This window comes from Aethalodelphis obliquidens, unplaced genomic scaffold (genome assembly GCF_003676395.1).
Source record: "Aethalodelphis obliquidens isolate GAN/ISIS:26980383/991018 unplaced genomic scaffold, ASM367639v1 scaffold14, whole genome shotgun sequence".
Lineage (NCBI taxonomy): Eukaryota > Metazoa > Chordata > Mammalia > Artiodactyla > Delphinidae > Aethalodelphis > Aethalodelphis obliquidens.
The window spans coordinates 26,793,608-26,814,327 of NW_020837958.1; the positions used below are offsets into that span (position 1 = coordinate 26,793,608).

General features: G+C 45.2%; 2 protein-coding genes across 9 annotated transcripts in view; one reads left to right on the top strand and one right to left on the bottom strand.

The window, feature by feature from the left end:
• NAV2 (neuron navigator 2) overlaps positions 1–6,346 on the bottom strand; it is an 856,213-nt gene extending 849,867 nt beyond the window's left edge. Inside the window, exon 1 of the mRNA XM_027115202.1 lies at positions 6,247–6,346. The gene's annotated coding sequence lies outside the window, so the exon portion shown is untranslated. The remainder of the gene's footprint in view (positions 1–6,246) is intronic.
• E2F8 (E2F transcription factor 8) overlaps positions 4,974–20,720 on the top strand; it is an 18,462-nt gene continuing 2,715 nt past the window's right edge. For 3 of the 8 annotated variants that reach the window (XM_027115206.1, XM_027115210.1, XM_027115212.1), the window contains exons 1-10: positions 6,259–6,369; positions 7,553–7,680; positions 10,081–10,359; positions 10,707–10,863; positions 12,790–13,104; positions 13,324–13,485; positions 15,136–15,273; positions 16,765–16,968; positions 17,270–17,357; positions 17,600–18,131. In XM_027115206.1, coding sequence (XP_026971007.1) covers positions 7,666–7,680; positions 10,081–10,359; positions 10,707–10,863; positions 12,790–13,104; positions 13,324–13,485; positions 15,136–15,273; positions 16,765–16,968; positions 17,270–17,357; positions 17,600–18,131 — 1,890 coding nt within the window. In that variant the 5' untranslated portion in view covers positions 6,259–6,369; positions 7,553–7,665. Of the gene's footprint in view, positions 5,807–6,254; positions 6,370–7,118; positions 7,231–7,552; positions 7,681–10,080; positions 10,360–10,706; positions 10,864–11,659; positions 11,775–12,789; positions 13,105–13,323; positions 13,486–15,135; positions 15,274–16,764; positions 16,969–17,269; positions 17,358–17,599; positions 18,132–20,720 lie in introns of those variants that run through there. The other 5 variants (XM_027115208.1, XM_027115209.1, XM_027115207.1 and 2 more) reach the window with 5 other exon arrangements.

Sequence of the window (20,720 nt, forward strand, 5' to 3'; positions counted from 1 at the left end):
TAACTGTTATCGAGTACTTACTGTAACGTGCTAAACACTGTGCTAAGCACGTTACAGTACTCGGTAACAGCTATTACCTCATCTAATCCTCACAACAACCCTTCAAGGTGGGTATTTTGATCCCCATTTTAGTGAGGAGGGGAAAGTGAGGCTCAGAGAGGTTAAGTAATGTGCCTAAGGTTACACGGCTGTAATGATGAGGTAGGCTTTGAACCAAGGTCAATTTCACTCCAAAGTCCTAACTTGTATCCACATCCTATCCTCTCTCAAGGAAGAGGACTGACTAGAAGATGCCTCTCCATTCTCCAGACCCTGAGTTTCTCTAAGAGGCGGCCACAGATGCTATGACACAGATAGGACATTATTATCACAAGGATACCAAGATAACCAGTATCTAAAAATTTTGGTTAGCAAATACCTTTCCCTTTTTTAATAAAAAAGTAATGTTTCATATTATTCAAACTAACCTTAAAAGAATTATACATTTTTATTCCAAAGACTGAATTTGTAATAAAGCTTAGCTCTATATTTATGTGTTTATTTATTTATTTACTGAAAGAGTTAAACTTTAAAGCTTAGCTCTATTTTAAACACATTTGTAGAACTATCCGTTTTGTGGGCAGATTCATATGCAATTACTCCAACCACTTTCCATACAGAAAAATACTGTGAGCTTTTATTGAGCATTTGCAATTAAAACTGAGAAGACAGTTATGCACTTCTTTCAGAAGATCCTAAGTATTTTGTCAACAAAATTAACTATGTATGTCCTATCCAATCTCTGTACTATATGATGAGGCAGTGTAGTAAGCCGTTAAACTCTACCATAATATGTCTGGATATCATGGGTATATTAGATCAAGTCAGATCCTGAAAACCATGACTTGAAGGAGAATTCACATGAGCCAGTGAGTTAGAAGAAACGTGTAAGGGGAAGAAGTGGGTTCTTAGAGCGCTTGGTGACTGCCTGTAACCCAGTGGGGGAGATGCCCCCAGCCCAACTTGGCTGATTAAGAGCCTGTTCTGTCTTCCTGGCTCCTGGCTCCAAGACTTGGCAACAGAGAGCCGGCAGAGGTTTAACTAACCCACTTAATCTGACTTCAATGATCATTTCAGGAGAAACCGGGTTGCCTCCAGGGACTCTGAAGCAGCAGTCTGAAAGCCTCAGAGAAGCAGACAACCTGTCCAAATGAAGTCCATGTCCCTGGAAAAGAAAAAGAGAGAGAGAGAGAGAGAGAGAGAGAAAGAAAGAAAGAAAGAAAGAAGGGTGGTGAGTAAGTGAAAGGTTAGTTTTGTCACTGTGATGCGACGGCAGCCGCCAGGTCCTATAGCAGGTGCCCAGCACAGTCCCTAGGCTCAGAGCAAGTGACCCATACACATGAGCTGAAAGAAGGAAAGACCAAAACTTGGGTTCCTAAGGAAGAAAAATACCTACAGAAAACTTAAAAAAAAAGTACTATAGAGGTAGGACATAGAAAAGAAGACATTTGCTAAACTGAGGGGTGGCAGAGAAGTCTCACATTTACAGGAAAAAAATAAGATGATGGTAGTAATAACAATAGCAGTTAACACTTTGTGCCAGACACTGTTCTACTCCTTGACTGTAAATTCCAGTAGGGCAAGGTCTTTTCCTCTTTCACTCACCTGTACACACCAAGCACCTAATTCAGGGCTTGGGGCCATAGTAGGCATTCAGGATACTCTGTTTTAGTGAATGAATAGATAAAACAGAAGTCATGGGTCGGGGAGGGGGGTAGAAATAGTATTTAGCTAAGTTAAAAAAAAAAAAATTTAAAGGATGGTAATTATGAGCTCATTTTTTCTAACATTATTGAGCACCGAGTATGTGCCAGGCATTGAACTTGGCCCTGAAGATAGAGATTAAACGACAAGGTATACTCTGGGCAATTATTTAATCAACCAATACTTATCAAGCCCCTGCTCTGGGCCAGGCATCCAGATGAGCACTGCGGGGAGAGAGATATAAGGGAGTTCCTTTCCCTGCCATCCAGGAGCTCACAGTGGTGTGGGTGGGGTGTGTATAACAAGAGAGGCATACACAGCATTATGATCAGGACAGGGTGTGAGGAACCTGCCTGAAGGGGCCAGCACTGTTACCCTTCCCTACCAGACTTCAAGCAAAGGGTAGCCATCGCTGATCAGGGAGGTTATGGGATTCCTGCATTGACTGGGACTTTCTCAGGTACTAAATTCCTGCCCCCACTGCCAAGAATCTGTGTATGTTTTCAGTACTCTAGAACCTGGAAAATGGGCTCTTCCAATCCAAGATAAGCGCTAAGCCTACATGATCCTCAGGTCTATGACAATTTTAAGATCAGATGATGCGGTAACGCAATGAGGACAGCACTCAGACTCCAATTCTATAAAAAGGGTCCTCAGTATTTTGTGTTCTGTTATCCCCAAAGCACTTTTAAACTTAGATGCAATAATTGCTCAATAAATGGCAGCAACTGTTGCCGCGGCAGCTGAGTTCAGGGCTGCAGATATCCGCTCAGGGCTCGGAGTCGAGTGGCGTTCCCCACAGGAAGTCACAGGAGAGCTGGAGCAAACCTCACACACAGCCCAGCAGGCTCTGACCAATTCTGGCTCCACCGTCAGCACAAGCCACCTCCAGGCTCTCCCACCCTCCTGCACCCCTTGCCGTATCTACCCTCTTTAAACCTTGTCCAAAATGGACTCAGCATGCTTCATTTTCAGGAAGAGTAACCAACTAGTTAAAAAGCCCAGGGAGGGCTGAGATCTGGTTGGGAGCAGCTGCGACCTAACCCAGCACATGGCGATCTGTGCCACTGAAAGCTGTAGATGACTCTTTTGTAGTGGTCGTGCCAATGTGTGCTGCAGAAAAAGCACAAGCCCGCACTGCCCCCACTGGGTCAGGAAGTAGAGCGGGTGATAGAAGCACGTGGGGGGTGGAGGCAGTGAGAGAGCAAGAGGGAAAGGTCTAGGAGCCCACTGGCTAGAGCAACTTTTTTCTTAGTTCCTTGACCTGCCCTGGTCAGCAGGGAAGAGGCTGCTTTTTTCACACCCTGTGTGTGAGGTTCTGATGATAATGAAAAGGGCCGTGATTCCAAAATCCTGAATGTTACCTTTGAATCTAGACACCTCAGGTGACTCCCATCTTTCCCCATTACCTCTGATATCTTTTTACATTGTTTAATGCTGAACTCGTTACCCAATATCTCACCCTCCAAGTTGTGCTAGCATAAGGGTAGCAGCAGAGAGTCGAAAGACTGGCCTACTTCAGTGAGACACAGATTATACAACATGGTGAACAAAAGACCAGCAACAAATGCACGAATATTCCCTTGGATTATATAACTGGAAAACACGTCTGATAGCAATACAAGAAAAAAAGATTTCAAATCTGTCCCTTCATCCTTCCTTCTCGGTTGTGCAGTAAACATAAAAGTTTTCAGTTAGTCTTGTGTCTTTCCTTTCCACTCATGCTGAATTTCAAATCAGACACACCATACAGTGTTGAGTAGAATTGTTTTAGCTTGCTTTCTTTTTTCATTTCCTTTACATGAAAGGGTTGTTAAGACTTTAAAACTATATCATTTCCCTCTTAATAGGGCCACTTTTCATCCCAGTCAGTAAACTGGATTATAATTTGCATGTTTCAATAAGACACGACAATTGTCATTAAAACAAGAATTACAGATCCCTCTTTTTCTATATTTTGTTATGTTGGGGGAGGGGTTATGTAGTCAAGAGTGGTCTAATGTGTCACCAACATTGCTTTTATAGGGACTTTCAGAAGCAGTGGAATGGGATATATGAACTGGGAGCAGGTAGACCTGGATTATAATCCTGACTCTATAGCTAACTTGGCTATCACTTAAACCTTTTTGTGCCTCAGTTTTCTTCTCTATAAAATGGGGCGCAACTATCCTGTGAAGGAAGTACGGACTGGCCCAATCACAGTGGAGAACATGGCTTTCAGTGGAAAGCCCTCAGGAGTAAAGAGACTTGGCTTCAAATCCCAGACCAGCCACTTACCCCGAGACCTGGGGTTTGTTACTTAAAAATGTTCTACTTCAGGCTTCCCTGGTGGCACAGCAGTTGAGAGTCCGCCTGCTGATGCAGGGGACACGGGTTCATGCCCCGGTCCGGGAAGATCCCACATGCCGCGGAGCGGCTGGGCCCGTGAGCCATGGCCGCTGAGCCTGCGCGTCCAGAGCCTGTGCTCTGCAACAGGAGAGGCCACAACAGTGAGAGGCCCATGTACCGGAAAAAAAAAAAAAAAAGTTCTACTTCACTTTCTGGATGGTAACTCACAGTTAACACCTGTGCTGAGTATTGAATGAGATGACATCTGTGCAGCCTCACCAGAGGCGGCGGCTCCTTGCATTATTTGCCTTACAGGTACTTGGCCCTCAGACCCCTAGGGCATGAATGCCCCCGTAGACCACAGATGTGAACGCATCAGTCACCGGTTCTGAATACAGTGGCATCAGACCTTCCCTTTAAAGAGGATTCCCGGGTTGTAAAAACTTAAGGTAGGTTGAGCAGAGCTGGACAGGAACACTCCTGTAAATGCTGGTGGGAGAGGGGGAACAATCCGTGAAACAGTGGCTAAAGCAGAAGCACCAACTGCCCCCCTTTCGTTGATGTGTATATAAACACACCCTCCTCCGGAAAAGGTGTACCGGGGCTCAGTAAGAACGAGCTGCTCAGTGCTGTCGGGGGTGGGGCCCGGTGGGGCCCTGCCCAGTGACCTCACTTTATTTTAAATCTGAGAGCTCTAGGTGGCCGCTGGCTTCTGCACAGCACCGCGCCCAAGGTCGGCTTTCAGGTGGAAGCGAGTTCTTGAGCGACACTTGCCTGAAGCCGGGTAGGACCCGCTCCCCGGGTAGCGGAGAGGGAAGGACCGAGACACCACGGCGCTAACCGTTCGGGGCAGCCACCCTGCGCGCCCTGAGGTCGCGTTCAGCGGCAGAAAGAGCCACCGCTCGCCACCGGGACCCCCAGTCCTACGGCCTGTCGCTACAGCACGGCGACCTTAGCCTCAGTATCACTGTATCCCCGCCCTTATATCGCGTCCGGGAATATAAGAATATCCCGCGCTGCAAGTCAGCACTGGGTGATTCGTTGATAAATATAAATAAGTTACACGCTAGGGGATTGCGGCCCCGCGCTTTGCTGGAGCTTAAAAGATGAGAAATTACAAAAGAGGAGGAAGAGCTCAAACCAGTCGATAGATGGGCGCCCTGATCTAGGCGCTGTTGGGCAATAAATGCGGTCCCGCAACTCCAGCACAGGTCCCCAGAAAAGGGAAACGCTTTAAAGCAGAGAACAGCGGAGCAAGACAACGCGGGCGCAAACAATCCAGGCACAGGCAAAGGCAGCGCTGCCGCCCCGGGCCTCGGTTTCCCCGTCTGCAAAACAGGGCGTTGCACTACAGTGTCTCCCAAACCTCCTATTAATCTAGAACTCTACAATAATCCATGCTGAAGCTGCCCGAGGCTCGGAAACCGGAAAAAGAGGGAAAAGCGAGGGAAGACGACAGGGAGGGGGAAAGGGAGGAGCCGGGAGGAGCCCTGGAGAGGGAAGACGGGGGACGCCTGGAACAGGCTTGGCGGGTTTTCAACCTTATTCCTCCTCCTCCCACACCTGCGTTCTCAAGTCTGGGCCGAGACCCCGCGCCCATCAAATCTGATCTCCGGTTGGCAAGCTTCTCCCTCCACACCCCAGTTTCTAGAGGCCATGAGCAGATGGTGGGCAACACAATAATGCATGCCATGGGTGGAAGGGGTAATGGTCCTGGCTGGGATCCCCAGGGCAGGTGAGCGGATCTGGGGCTGGGCAGCGGGTGGGATGGACCCAGGCTGGGGATTGCGGAGCGCCCGCGTCCCAACCCGCGTGCCCCGGGCGGACTAAACTTCATTCCCCAACTTTGAGCTAGGGGAGGGGGTGTTTGCCAAAAAAAAAAAAAGTTGCTTAACTTTTCCCCCAACTCTGTCGTGGAGGCAGGACCGGAGGGCGGTGCCTGCACCCTGATTCGCCGCCGGCTCCAGTCTGGAGGCTCGGATTGGCGCGCGAGGTCCGGGGCCGGGATGAGCGGGCGTGGGGGAGGGGAGCGGCCCTCCCTGCCCGCGGGATCGGCTCGCGCCGGGAGCGGGTTAATTTCAAATCGGGGGCTTGACTGCTCCTGGACGGTCACGTTCCCTCTGCCCGCCCGCCGGCCCGCCAGTCCCGGTCCCGGCGTTTCCCTCCGGCACCCACCTCTGCGCAGCGTAAGGACCGACTGACTGCCCGACACGCGGGCTCCCGGGCCTGAGCGGGGAAGGGGTGCCGAGGAGTCCCCGCTCAGCCCCCGTCGGCTCCAACCGTGAGGTGAACTGACAGGTCAGCGGGGCGCAGAGGGACGCGGCGCTCGGCCAGCCTGGCACCGGGAGAGGGCTCGGGAAGGCAGCGGCGGCCGTTTCCCGCCTCTCGCTCCTCCCGGGGCCGTGGAGGGAGGAGCTGAGCTCCCGCGCAGAGGGGAGGGGGCGAGCGAGGGGGAGGGGCAGGGATGCTGTGGTTCCGGGCGCGGGTTTGCCCGCGCTCAAGCCCCGCGCTGATAAGGGGCGGCGCCGACCACGGTCCGGCTTTCCGCGCCAAATTTTTAAATCGAAGGCGGAAGGTCCGGACCCGCCCCTGGCGCCGCCAACCAATCGCAGGCCCGCGACCAGCACTCTGATTGGTCGGGAATCGTTGCCCTAGAAACCGCGAGGATGCTGTCCAGGAACTGCCTGGCGGGCGGCGCGCTGAATGGGACCGGTGGGGGGAGGGGCAGTTGGCCTGGCGCTAGGGGAAGTGCGCGGGGCGCGGGAGCCGGTGGCGGCAGGGGGACTGTACCTGGTTGCCTTGCTGAGCAAATGCAGCCTTCCATGGTAGGCTCCAACATTGTGGCGTGAACTAGCCGCCTGAATAGCGAGTACATAGCGCTTTAAGGAAGCCGCATCTGTAAGGAAGTCTTTTTTAAAAAAAGTCTTAATCATAAGGCGCTCTTTAAATGCCCAGAATACGTTTGGAGCTTAAGGACTGAATTTGTAAGTTACCTATCAAGCTGTTTCCCAAGACTTTACTGCTGAGCCTATGCACGTGTGTGTCAAGGGAGAAAATCAGACATCTAGATGCAGACTTTTATCCAGATACTTAGGGTTGTGGCTGCTTAGCCGGAACCTGGGCTCATGCTCTGAGTCCCGAGCTCTGATCTGTGAACAGGTGGGTGCTTGTGCTTGCTACAGTCCATTCGGTGGGGTCTGGAGAATGGTTTGCCTTCTCTAAAGGTGGGAGAGGGCTGTCACTGGAAATTCTGTGGGTTGCTTGAAGTCTCATGACAGCAGATCGGTTAGCTGAAGGAATTTACAGGCGTTTGATGGAGTTCTCTGCCCCGTGGGGCTGTCTGTGGTCGGGAATAAAATGTAAATGTAGTTTGTCAGTTTTCTTTAGCCTTTGTTTCAGTAGCCTGTGGTGTCCATGAAGTTATTTTCAACAGATCTACGGCTTTTATTTTTAACTTTTTCTATTTCCTTTTTTCTTTAAGGATATTAAAATTTTTAATTGGACTACCTGGACTACTTGAACCATCAGGATATTGGGAGGAAATCCAGATTTTTCATTTTTAAAGAAACTCTAAATGTATGAGAAATTTACAGAATGGAGAACGAAAAGGTACCTTTTTAGCTTCAATACTCATCCTTGCAGTTTTAAATGCAACATCATCCTGATTTAGCTCCATGATTTTTCAATATCCAATATCTTACTAATGCCGCATCCTTTTTTGGTTATCCTTTTTTGGTTAGCCCCTATAAAAACCCAGAAGGAAGGGAAATTTAATTTTTGAAGAGGGGAAAATTACCTAGGATTACTCTTTCTAGTTTTTTATGATTTGGTAGAAATTTCAAAGAGATAAAGTAGAGAGAAAAGGTATTTTTAAGAATAATAAAATTTGTTAGTTGCTTTATGATATTTCTGAGGATTCTTGAACAATAGGAATTCAGAAAGGGCATTTGACATGATTTGAGATTGGATTTCCTGTTAAGATCATTTTCTACCAAACCACCAGTCTCTTTTAACTATAGGGGACACTGTCAGTGAGGGGTATCTTGATTGATGTCCAAATACTGATAGGTTAAAAAAAAAAATGAAATATGCAAAGTTCCTAAAAGTTTTAGATAGTAGTCAAATAAGAGAATTGGTATTGCTTCTGATGGTCAGAGGCAAAGGACAGCAGCCCTGAGAAAAACCCCCTTCTTGGATCAGCACCTCTCAAGTGCACCATCAGGGGAGGGTCCCCCCCTTGGGTCCATCACACTGACTTCCATGTAAGGGTACCATAGTTGGATGGAGGAGATTCAGATTCAAGTCCTGTGTGACGTCGCTCAGCCTGGGTGTCCTCTTCTGGGATTGGATGAAAACAGGATTGGATGAAAACACAAATGGAAAAGCACTTGATAAATCCTAAAGAGTCACAGACATATAAAATAGTCCCGTTAATCTTTGTTCCTAAAGTCACTGAAGAATTAGTGAGTCAGGCTTCCCTGGTGCGCAGTGGTTGGGAGTCCGCCTGCTGATGCAGGGGACACGGGTTCGTGCCCCGGTCCGGGAAGATCCCACATGCCGCGGAGCGGCTGGGACCGTGAGCCATGGCCGCTGAGCCTGCGCGTCTGGAGCCTGTGCTCCGCAACAGGAGAAGCCACAACAGTGAGAGGCCCGCGTACCGCAAAAAAAAAAAAAAAAAGAATTAGTGAGTCTCTATTCTTTCGCTTATTGCCATCCTAAGCATTTTCTTATAGATATAGATGTATTCTCAGTGTTTCCATTAAAACAGAACAGTTAATGCACAGCAATGCAAGAGGGGGATTGACTGGTCATTGTACATTGTAAATTGTAGACAAACATCTTTTGTTGCTGTTAATAAAAACATGATAATAAACATCCTAATCAAACTTTTTAAAAATAAAAATAAAATAGATACAGGTGGTAGGAATGTGTGAAGTCACCAGTGGCCAAAAGTAGAAGAAATATAGTCTCCATCAGTCTTAAGTATGAACAGCTATTAATAATGTACCCCCATGTTTCTCAGTGGCAGTCCAGCCTCTGCTAGGAACCAGCTTTGTGGTCTTAGGTAACTAATTTTACTTCTCTGGGTTCCATTTTCTCCATCTGTAAAGTGAAAAGGTTAAATATTCAAAGAGCAGACTTCTCTGGTCGGAAATGCTGCTCGTAGGCACTCTGGATTTTGCTCCCCAGTGGATTTTGCCAACAAGTCTGACCATATGCTAGCCCTCACCCTTGTTTCCTTGGCTCTCTGACTTTTCTGCATCAGTGGTATTTTATTGAGTAGCCACTGCATGCAGTCATTGTGCTAGATACACAGATGAATGGGACATGGTTTCTGCCGTGGAGACGTTTACTTATTACAGTGTCATAAGTCAAAGTCACTCCGAGGAGTTTGGGATCACTTAAAATTATCAGTCCCATTAAGGGAAGCTAAGTGAAAGGTATACGGGAATGCTCAATCTTTGCAACTCTTCTCTAAATCTGAAGTTATTTCAAAATCAAATTTTTAAAAATTATAAGTCTTGGGCTTCCCTGGTGGCGCAGTGGTTGAGAGTCCGCCTGCCGATGCAGGGGACACGGGTTCGTGCCCCGTTCCGGGAAGATCCCACATGCCACGGAGCGGCTGGGCCCGTGAGCCATGGCCGCTGAGCCTGTGCGTCCGGAGCCTGTGCTCCGCAACGGGAGAGGCCACAACAGTGAGAGGCCCGCGTACTGCAAAAAAAAAAAAAAAAATTATAAGTCTTAAAGTTTTCTTTTTAAATTCTTGGAACATAAGATGAAAAGTTTAAGTCCATGCTTTGTTGAAAAGTTAAAAATGGGAAATTTAGCTATTAGAATGGACAAGTGTCAACGTGATCATTGGAATATAGTCACTAATTTAATCAACTCGACAACCTCACTAGGCATTTTTTTCTTAGCACTATTCTATTTATACAATTTCTAGAGTCAAAAGCTATCTGATAAATCCTTTTATACAGTGGATTTAATAATTTACTTGTTTTGAACCAGGAAAATCTCTTTTTCGAGCCACATAAAAGGGGACTGGTGAAAACACCTCTGAAAGAATCCACCGCAGCAAATATAGTGTTGGCGGAGATCCAACCTGACTTTGGCCCTTTAACCACACCCACCAAGCCCAAGGAGATCTCCCAGGGAGAACCGTGGACACCAACAGCCAACCTAAAAATGCTAATCAGTGCCGTGAGCCCAGAGATCCGCTACAGAGATCAGAAAAGGGGTTTGTTTGACAACGGAAATGGATTACCTGAGGCCAGAGATTGTTTACATGTAGGTTTTCAGAGGCCTGGGTGGAGACTGGGGGATTTGGGGAGCGGGGGTCGGGGGAGCAGTGTGACGCTGTTGCAGAAGCACTAGCAGTGTAAAGCATCACCCCCCTCAGAGCCCTGGAGGGGTCTGGACCCCATCAAATACAGCCCTGGGAATTCTGAACCTGTGACTTACTTATGAACTTCTTCCCTTTCAGATCTGTCAAGCAATTTATCCTGGCTCCACACCTTTTCTTTCCAATTTTGTAGCTATTGAAGCAAACCATGTTGTATAAGTGTTAGTCATTGAGCGCAGATGCCCCCAATAAATCTTTATGAATAAGACATTATTTACATCTTTCTTTGTAGGAACACTTATCTGGAGACGAATATGAGAAATCCCAACCCAGTCGAAAAGAGAAAAGTTTAGGACTGTTGTGTCATAAGTTCTTAGCTCGATATCCCAACTATCCCAACCCTGCTGTGAATAACGACATCTGTCTTGATGAAGTAGCCGAGGAACTTAGTAAGTATGCAAAGAGCTCACCGAAATGGTTAATCATTAAAGGGACTTCATAGACTGACTTCTTCAGACCCACACTCATCTAGCCAGTGTTTGTAATGACACAAGGCCACACAGAAGTTATCCATCTGTAAAGCCCTATTAATTTAAGAATAACCGCATACAGTTTCCAGTCTCAGTTAAGTCTTAAAACAGAAGCAGAAAATCACAATGGAGATTGCTCTGACTGCATTTCGAAAGCTCTGATGCTTTAAAGGGAGGCACCATTGTTCTATGACTTGTTTCATAAACAGCTACAACTCTGAACTTGGGTCTTGTTTCTCACTGGAGCCAGGCTGTGGAATGGTTTCTTCACAGTTTACAATGAGGATCGGCCTCTGGGCATGGGAGCAGGGCTTTAGCCCTCCCTGCCATTCAGCGCTACTCTGAGAACCAGTGCATTTTCTGAATGTTTTGTGTTTGCCAAAAGTTACTGTGTTCCCCTGCCCCCTTTCGCTCCTCTCTTCATGGACTCAAATCTAGTTACAGCTAAAAAGGAGTCTGTGGCAAACTTGGTATACCTTTGGAGTCATGAAAATACGATAATCTGGATCTGTGAAGAGATATACAGGATATTTTAATATCTAGCTATCACCCTGGGAAGAAAGTTTTGTCCTTCTCATACGTGTTTATACATATCAACTTTATTTCATATTTTAAGAATATGCTATTTAGATTCATCTCTTCACATACACTTCATTGTAGCTATGGAGGATGTACCCTTTAATTCAGCAGGTATCTACTGATCACCTATTATGTGCCAGGCAATGTTGTAGCAGCTGGGATGGCATTGGCGAACAGAAAGACAAAATCCCTGCTCCTGTGGAACCTGCTTTCTAGTGGGGTCAATAGATAATATGCAAAGGACATAATAAGTAAGTAATTATGATATATGTTAGAAGGTAATATGTGCTGTGGAAAAAAGAAAATGTAGACCAAGGTAGAGGAGGATTGGAGTGCTAGGGGTGTGCTTTGCAATTTGCAATTTAATTTTAAATGAAGTAGTCAGGTCAGGCCTTGTTAAGAGGGTGACATCCGAGCACGGACTCAAAAGAATCGAGGTGGGGAGCTATGAGGACATCTGGGAGAAGGATTCCAGCCAGAAGGAGCAGCCCAGCACAAAGGCCTCAGGCAGGGGCATATCTGGCAAGTTCCAGGAACAGCAAGGAATCTCAGCACCTTGTACCTATCATATGACAGCCGTGTGTGTGTGTGTGTGTGTGTGTGTGTGTGTGTGTGTGTGTGTGTGTGTTGGGAACTAATATAAGAAATGGAGTGTAGGGCTTCCCTGGTGGCGCAGTGGTTGAGAGTCCACCTGCCAATGCAGGGGACACGGGTTCGTGCCCCGGTCCGGGAAGATCCCACATGCCGCGGAGCGGCTGGGCCCGTGAGCCACGGCCGCTGAGCCTGTGCGTCCGGAGCCTGTGCTCCGCAACGGGAGAGGCCACACCAGTGAGAGGCCCGCGTACCGCAAAAAAAAAAAAGAAATGGAGTGTAGAGTGTGGGATTTAGAGCACTGAAGACTTGATTTTGCCACTTACTGGCTCTGTGCCTTGAGGTGAACAGCTTAGCCAGCCTGAGCCTCTATCTCCTCATCCTTAAAGTGTGGATAATAATGCCTACCTCACAAGTTTAGGGTAAAAATGTCCTAAACCTGTATGGCGCAGTGGAAGCCCTCAATAAATGTCACCTTTCTAATTCATATTAACTATTTGTGCCCTTGGAGAGCAGGGACATGCCTTTCTCATCTTCACACTCTTTGTTGAGCATAAATAAAGTTAATATAATCCAGAACCTACTGTCTAGTAATCCCTGGAAGGAAAAGGTATTCAATTCTATCCACATCACAAAATCTGATCCTAGTAAGGTACAATTGCTCATTCTTTGCAGATGTTGAGCGCCGACGCATTTACGATATCGTCAACGTTCTAGAGAGTCTGCACATGGTGAGCCGCCTTGCCAAAAACAGATACACTTGGCACGGCCGACACAACCTCAACCAAACCCTTGGGACTCTGAAGAGCGTCGGGGAAGAGAACAAGTATGCCGAGCAGATTATGATGATCAAAAAGAAAGAATATGAACAAGAGTTTGACTTTAGTAAGAGTTACCGTATAGAGGATCCGATCATCAAATCAAACACTGGCCAAAACGGACACCCAGACATGTGTTTTGTCGAACTTCCTGGAGTGGAATTTCGGGCAGGTGAGAGCTGCTGCTGAAAAGCTCAGGCGGCAGCGCACCTCTGGGAGGTCTAAAGAAGAGGTTCCTTAGGGAACCACGCTCAAAGCTTCTGCTGCTTTTAATGTGAAAATGCTGCACATCAGCCGTGGGATCAGGTTGTGGTATTTTTAGCCTGGTTACTTTAGAAAGCACTTGTCCCTTCATGAATTTTAATTCTCTAATCCTCTTCCTTCTCCAAAGCCTCTGTAAACAGCCGCAAAGACAAGTCTTTAAGAGTGATGAGCCAGAAATTTGTGATGCTATTTTTGGTGTCAACGCCTCAGATAGTGAGCCTGGAAGTTGCTGCCAAGATTTTAATTGGGGAGGACCATGTGGAAGATTTGGATAAAAGCAAGTTTAAAAGTAAGTGGCACGACTGCCATGGACTTTCGGACCTACTCTTAAATAATAAAATCTCGGTTATTAACTGATTTCCAAATACATTTGTTATATAAACAGATCATATCTAGTTAGGCTTTTGTATCTTCACTTCTCCCCATAAGCCATGATGATACTGCTTTAGCTGACTTGTGGAATTCAAAGATACGTATATAATTACTCTTATCTGACACTTTGGCTTATACAGTTCCTTAAATGTTACCTCCTTTATTACTGTAACATTGTCTCCATTTTACACATGTAGAATCTGTACTGTCTGAAATCTAAATGAGCAGTAAATTGTAAAGTGGGACTGGAACCCAGGTCTCTGCTCTTTCCACTGCCTCTCATATTTGAGGGTGAAAGTAACTTCTAACACTGTCCCCAGAAGTGACCTGCAGCACAGATGGTTCGCCGTTTTGAAAGTGGTTTTAGCCAGAATATCTGCTCTAAGTTGCAAAGAGACCGTAGATTAGGTCCCTAACACAGCTCTACCCTTGCCTCTAAGAACAGACTTTGCAGGAAGCCCCTCAAAAAGGAGTAGAGAGTGTGGAAGGGAGTGCTCAGCAGACACCTGAGGGCATTAGCGACCTCCAAGTAGGGCATGAGGCTGGCCTGGACATGGGTCATTCGGGGGACCCGGCTGACTTGTGAGGAAGAGCTGCCCCGAGCCACAGCAGAGGCTGGGGGAATACCTGCGAGCTACCACACAGATCCCTTCCCATCCCTGGGAAGCTGTACTGGTGAAGTATATTAAGAGTATATGAAAGTATATTCAGACATCTCCAGTGTCCCTATAAAGACAAAATGAATAGAGATTAAGGCAATAATGCTGGCAATGGGCTTGGGAGATCTGTCATCTCAAAAAACACATCCCGATACTACCGATGGGCTGCCCGCTTTCTCTGAGCCACCAGTTTTCAGCTCTCCATTTCACTGGTTAGTCACAGCCCTGGAAACTATTCCAGGAACTACAGATGTGTAATTTCCTGAATCCCCAGGGGATTCAGAACCTTCTGGCATGGCCATGAAGAAGGGGCTCAATTTGTAACTTTGTACTGTCAAGCTGAAGTAAAGGCAGACTTTATGTAGCAAAACTTTTCAAGATATGTAAGATTTATAGAATTACCAAATCCCTACTTTTCATACTACATATGGACAGTATGAAAATTTATAAATTTTGATGGGCTATAGAATATTTTATGTTATTAAATAAATCTTTTTATAAACTATCACAAGCAGGAAAGCAATACATTTATCATCGATACTGTATTTCTATTTGTTCATAATCCTGAATCCTCACTAGGAGATGCCCAGCAATGGTAAATTTTTATTAGAAAATCTGTAACATGATTCCCAATAAGGTGATATCGTTGAGTCACTTTTCCTTTTCCAACATGTACTTTTGTCATTTCAAAATTCAGTATCATCAGTAACTGCGTCTTTTCAATATTTAAAACTATTTTTTGTTGTTTTAATTAAAGCAGTGTCCCTAGCATAACTTAAGAGTCACATTTTTCTCTGACACTGATGGTTAGGATAGCTCTTTGAATGTACATGAAGTCCTTATGAAGCAAAGTCCTTTGATCTTTCATTATTCCACTAAGGGATGTATACACTTTTTTTCCCCCCCAGCAAAAATTAGGAGGTTGTATGATATAGCTAATGTTCTGAGTAGCCTGGATCTTATCAAGAAAGTTCACGTTACAGAGGAAAGAGGCCGAAAACCAGCTTTTAAATGGACAGGCCCAGAAATCAGTCCAAATCCCAGTGGTATGTATTTGTTTTCTTTCATTCATTGCTCCGTTATTTTGAATTAACGCACATTTGGAGATATTCTCCCTTTCCCTTCCTACCCACACTCCCACATGTAAAGAACATATATAAGTGATTGAAATGACAATTAAAGATGAACCGATATGGAAAATTTAGCTCTTGGCTCCGTCAGCAGCCAAGGTCCGTAACAACTGCACATCCTGTGCAGGAGGCAGAATCTGTATGTGAAAGGATTTGAGAAAGTTGAAAGCATCACGAAGCATAAGATACTACTGCTGTCATTATTATGCTGCTCAGTGACCGTAACAGAGTCTGTGCACATGGAGCATATGAAGTGAATTCATTCCAGTATCAATATTCTAGTCTCCTTCTCAACTCTGGGATTCTGACATTTTGTGTTCCACCAAGATCCCCACACAGAAGTGCTGGAAAGTGGGAAGAACATGGGCTGTGGAAGCAGAGGGAGGCTTAGGTTCCAGTCCCAGCTCTGATACTTATCAGCCTTGTGGCCTTGGGCAGGTTACTTCTCCAAGACTGTTTCCTCACCCACAAGTGGGAAGAGGTTATTGTGATTTTGGATATAACTACAGAGAGAGGTCCTTTGGTACAGGGATTCAGAGTGTAGGCTCTGGGCTAGACTGATCAGGTTCATATCCCAGGCCCACATTCTACAAGCTAAGAGACCGTGAGTCAGTTAATGTATGAAATGTCTCTGAAATGGGGATGCATTTCCTGAGAAGTACCTACCCAAGTTGTAGAGAGTGTCTTAGCCTCTTCAGGCTGCCATAGCAGAGTACCATCAACTGGGTGGCTTATAAGCAACAGACATTTACTTCTCACAGTTCTAGAGGCTAGGAAGTCCAAAATCAAGGCACCAGCAGATTCAGTGTTTGGTGAGGACCTGCTTTCTAGACAGCCGTCTTTTCATTGTAACCTCACGTGGTGGAAGGGACTAGGGAGCTCTGGGGGTCTCTTTTATAAGAGCACTAATCCTATGCAAGAAGGCTCCACCCTCATGAGCATCTCGCAAAGGCCCCACCTCCCAATACCATCATATTGGGCATTAGGTTTCAGCATATGAATTTGGTGGGTGGGGGAGTGGGGAGGGACACAAACATTCACTCCATAGTAGTGAGGGTCACCATATTTCATCAGATTAAGTCTCCACTGATTCTGAGATGCACAATGTTTTATATATCAATAAGAAAGAAAAAATCAGTAACAGTCACACTATAGCACACCACTGGTTATAAGATACAATGGCTTTCAGAGATGTTAAAGTGTGAAATATTATCTCAGAATTTATTTAATAAGATAAACAAGGTTTTGTAGGTGAAGCCCTTAAAACGGTATCTGGCACATAGTAGGTGCTCTATTAACTGTGGCCAGTTTAATTCCTAAAATCATTTTAGAATCACACTCTGACTTCATACCCCAGAAGGAGGCCGAACCAACCGTGTATTAACACGCTGCCCTTTCCTGTTTCAGGTCTTGGCCCAGTGCTTCCTTTTGCTCCCTCTGATTTGGAAGGGAGGCGGTCTTCTAAAGAGAACTGTGCCAAAAACCTCTTTTCCGCACGTGGGAAACCAAACTTCACTCGACACCCATCTCTCATCAAACTGGTAAAGAGCATAGAAAGTGATCGGAGAAAGATAAATTCTGCTCCCACTAGCCCTATCAAAACCAACAAAGGTATGTTTACAATCACGTCAGGGCTCTGTTCGGAAGAATTCCTTTCTATCCGACTTTTTAGCTTACTCGATCCCGTGGGACTTGCTAGAGAATTGTTTCAACTTCCATAGTCCCAAACCCACTTGAAGACTAACTATATATGAATTAAAGGATAAAAAGTGATTTGTGGGGTTTATTGTTTAAGTGCTGGGTGATTTGGGGGAGCGGTGCATGTTCCTTTGACCTCAGCGATGTTTCATCTGTGTGAACATGTATTCTTTTGCTTTGACCAATCCTCTCCACCTTCTTTTTATTTTACCAGCTGAGAGTTCTCAGAATTCTGTGCCTTTCCCCAGTAAAATGGCTCAGCTCGCAGCTATTTGCAAAATGCAGTTAGAAGAGCAATCAAGGTAGGCAACGCTCTTTAGTAACAGGATGCATTACTTTACTTGCATCGATAGGATTACTTATTTTACGTGAGAATAGGCACTAGCCTTGGCAACTGGTGAGAGAATCTTTTCTATACGGAATCATTACAGAAACTATCTGCTAGTTTCATAAAAGCATAGCTTCAATCTGGGGCAATCTGAAGTGGTAGAACATTTTAGAGAACATGTTTCCATCGTATCATGTTTTAAATCTTGTCTTTTAGTGAACCCAGAAAGAAAGTGAAAGTACAACTGGCAAGATCTGGGCACTGCAAACCAGTGGCCCCTCTGGACCCTCCAGCAAATGCTGAGCTAGAGATGACAGCACCGTCCCTCATCCAGCCCCTGGGGGTGGTCCCCCTCATCCCCAGCCCATTGCCATCGGCAGTGCCCGTGATCCTACCTCAGGCCCCTTCGGGCCCATCATATGCCATCTACCTGCAGCCTGCCCAGGCCCAAACGATGACGCCGCCCCAAGGCCTGAGCCCCACGGTCTGCCCCACCCCCTCTTCTAACGCCACAAGATCAAAAGGTTCCACGGATACCACCACAGAGAATGCAGCCAATGATCCACCAAAGTCCAGTGCCTCCGCCAGGCCTGGAAGCTTGCTGCCAGGGCTAGAGCGACAAGGTACAAAGAACCGAGACAGGGAGCCTGCTGGAGAAAGAGGCTCAAAGAGGGCAAGCATGCTCGAGGACAATGGTTCCAAAAAGAAATTTAAAGAAGACCTAAAAGGACTTGAAAATGTCTCCACAGTAAGTACAGCCTTGAACTGTGCAAAGCTTTAGGAGCTCCCCAGTTGATTAGGAGAGAATCTGGTGGCTTGTGAAATTTACCAGAGCAAACAGCAGTCTCTCAGAAAACAGGGAACTGTTCCTTAGCATCCCATAATCCAAACAAGGCCTCAGACAGCTAATCCCCTTACTGGGATGATGGCAGGGACATTTTTAACCTCTGGAGGAAGGGATTATTTGCTCTCTTTTTAAAGCACTGCGGGTGGTTGTCCTTAAGTCCATTTCTCCCGTCACACACTGGAATGCAAACACCTGCCATGAAAGTCTTAAATAATTTACAAGCAGCCGTGACCCCAAATGAATGGATGGACACATAGGGTCCCTTTAACTCCTGCTTTCTGAGTCATTACTTGATGTTTGTTTGATGTCATGTAACTGGCATCCGTTGCCTAGAAGAGAAATTGTTCCCCCTGTTTTTACTTTCTACCTAAAATTTAAACCAAAATTTCCATTTTGTGCAAATAGAAAAATCAAACTTAGCTTGGCTAATTTTAGGTATATTTGATGCATTGGTTTCTAGAGATTTTGATGTTCTAGACAATTTTCTTCCTAGATGGAGTTTTATTCAGGAAGGAATGAACATCTATTGGATGCCTACCCACATACCATACAGCAGAAGTATTAGGCACTTTTACATACATTATCTCGTTTTCCTCCCTTAGGACAATTATATATGAAAGACAGCATCACCAAATAAACGAACACCACTAAACGTGGAAGCAGAAGTTAATCTCTCATTTTGTCCCTGCTGTTAATTCAAGTTATTTTACTTCCCTTCATCTTGTTTTTCCACATCTATAAAGAATTTGTTCTGCCAGTTTTTCCTGATCGTCTATTGGGTGTAAAGAGAATATGCTTTGGATCAAACCTGTGCTCTGGATCAAACCAAACCCAGCACCTGCCTTTGGGGGTGGTTGCTTTTGCGCACTTGCCCCAGGGCCATATCACAGTTTTTGTGAGGTTAAGTGCGTTTATTACATGATGTTTTACATAAAGGGGTTTGTGGTCCTTTTAAGGCACCGTAGAAGCTGAAGGGTATTATCTGTAACTGTTGTTATTAAGGAGGCTTTAGAGTTTGTCAAATCCTCCCTAAGGATGGCCTCATGGTAACCATTCAAAACATCCATTATCTTAGCATAGTATCATTTTGCATCTAATGTCCATGCTAGGGGGAAAATCACAAGGCTTCGCTTGATTCAATTTTCTGGGAGGTCCATAATCTCTTTGAGCCAATGGGTATGATTTAATAATGGTCTCCTATTGCTCACTTAGTTATTCAGGATTAGGGTTTTCACTGGATAGATTTTTCAGGTCCCCTGCTTCTTTGTTCATCTCTGACTTCATTTTGACCATTTCTTTTTAGCACGGACTGAGCAGAACAAAGAAAGTGAGAGATTCATGTGTTAATTCATTCAACAAACATTTACTGAGAATCTACACTTCTAGGGGTGGAGAGAAGACAGTATACAAACAAACATATCAGGTAGTGATTGATAAGAAGTATGGTGAAAATAAAACAGGATAGTGTCATAGGAAGAGGGGTAAGAGTGGTAATGTAGGCTCAATGAGAAGATGTGCAAGTTGAAATATGTCAAATTCTTTCATCCTGCTATTTTAATAGTTCTAATTTTTTTTAAAAAAAAGGAATTGGCATTATAGGTGAAAAAATTTTGCGATGAATATAGTTTGTAGGAAATGGAAGGATAATTATTATTAGAGTACTTTAGGTCTTGCTGGAAATTTGAAAAGAGTTAAACCGGCAACCAGAAAAACTCATACCATGAGAGAATACGATTAAAGATAGCAAAGAGCAGCTATTTGTAAAACACCTAAATCTACCCCTTGAAAATTCTTTTTTGCTGCAGTCTTTAAGGAACCTACTAGTAAAGATACTGAATAGAACTAAGCATCTAAGAAACAAAATTGAAAGTCTGTGGTACCCTTTAGCATTGTGGATTCTGACCAGACCTATTAACAGCTAGATCAAAGTATAGACTGTTGTTTTGACAATGGCAAGAAGAAAGATCCAGAGGAAGATAAAAGGAGGGCCCCTAGTTTACAAGACCTGCTTTTTCGCTTTTACCAATCCTGCTCCTGGTAAGACTGAGCAGACTTTTCAGGCGGCTCAGCCACCCATGTAGGCTGTCTCTGTTTGCAAGAGTACAAGGATCATCAGGCATGGTGCAGACACACACAACCCAACACTCTGGCCACTTCGGTTTGGAATGTAACTTTATTCCCTAAAGCTTTTGCTGCATGACAATTGGGCATCTCATATGAATTAATCAGTTCTCTTTTTTATCTGTAATTTTTTGAACCCTGGTGCCCTGCCCTTTCATTTGTATATTATAAGGGTGTTTGTTTGGTATCATTTGAACCTAAAGTACTAGGGGGAAGAATGTATAGTTGTATAATTCCTTTGCTCTAAATCAGGAGTCAGCAAACTTTTTCTGTAAAGGACCAGATAGTAAATGTTTTTGGCTTTGTGCGCCATATGGTCTCTGTTGCACCTATTCACTCTGCCATTGTTAAAAAAAAAAAAAAAAAAAA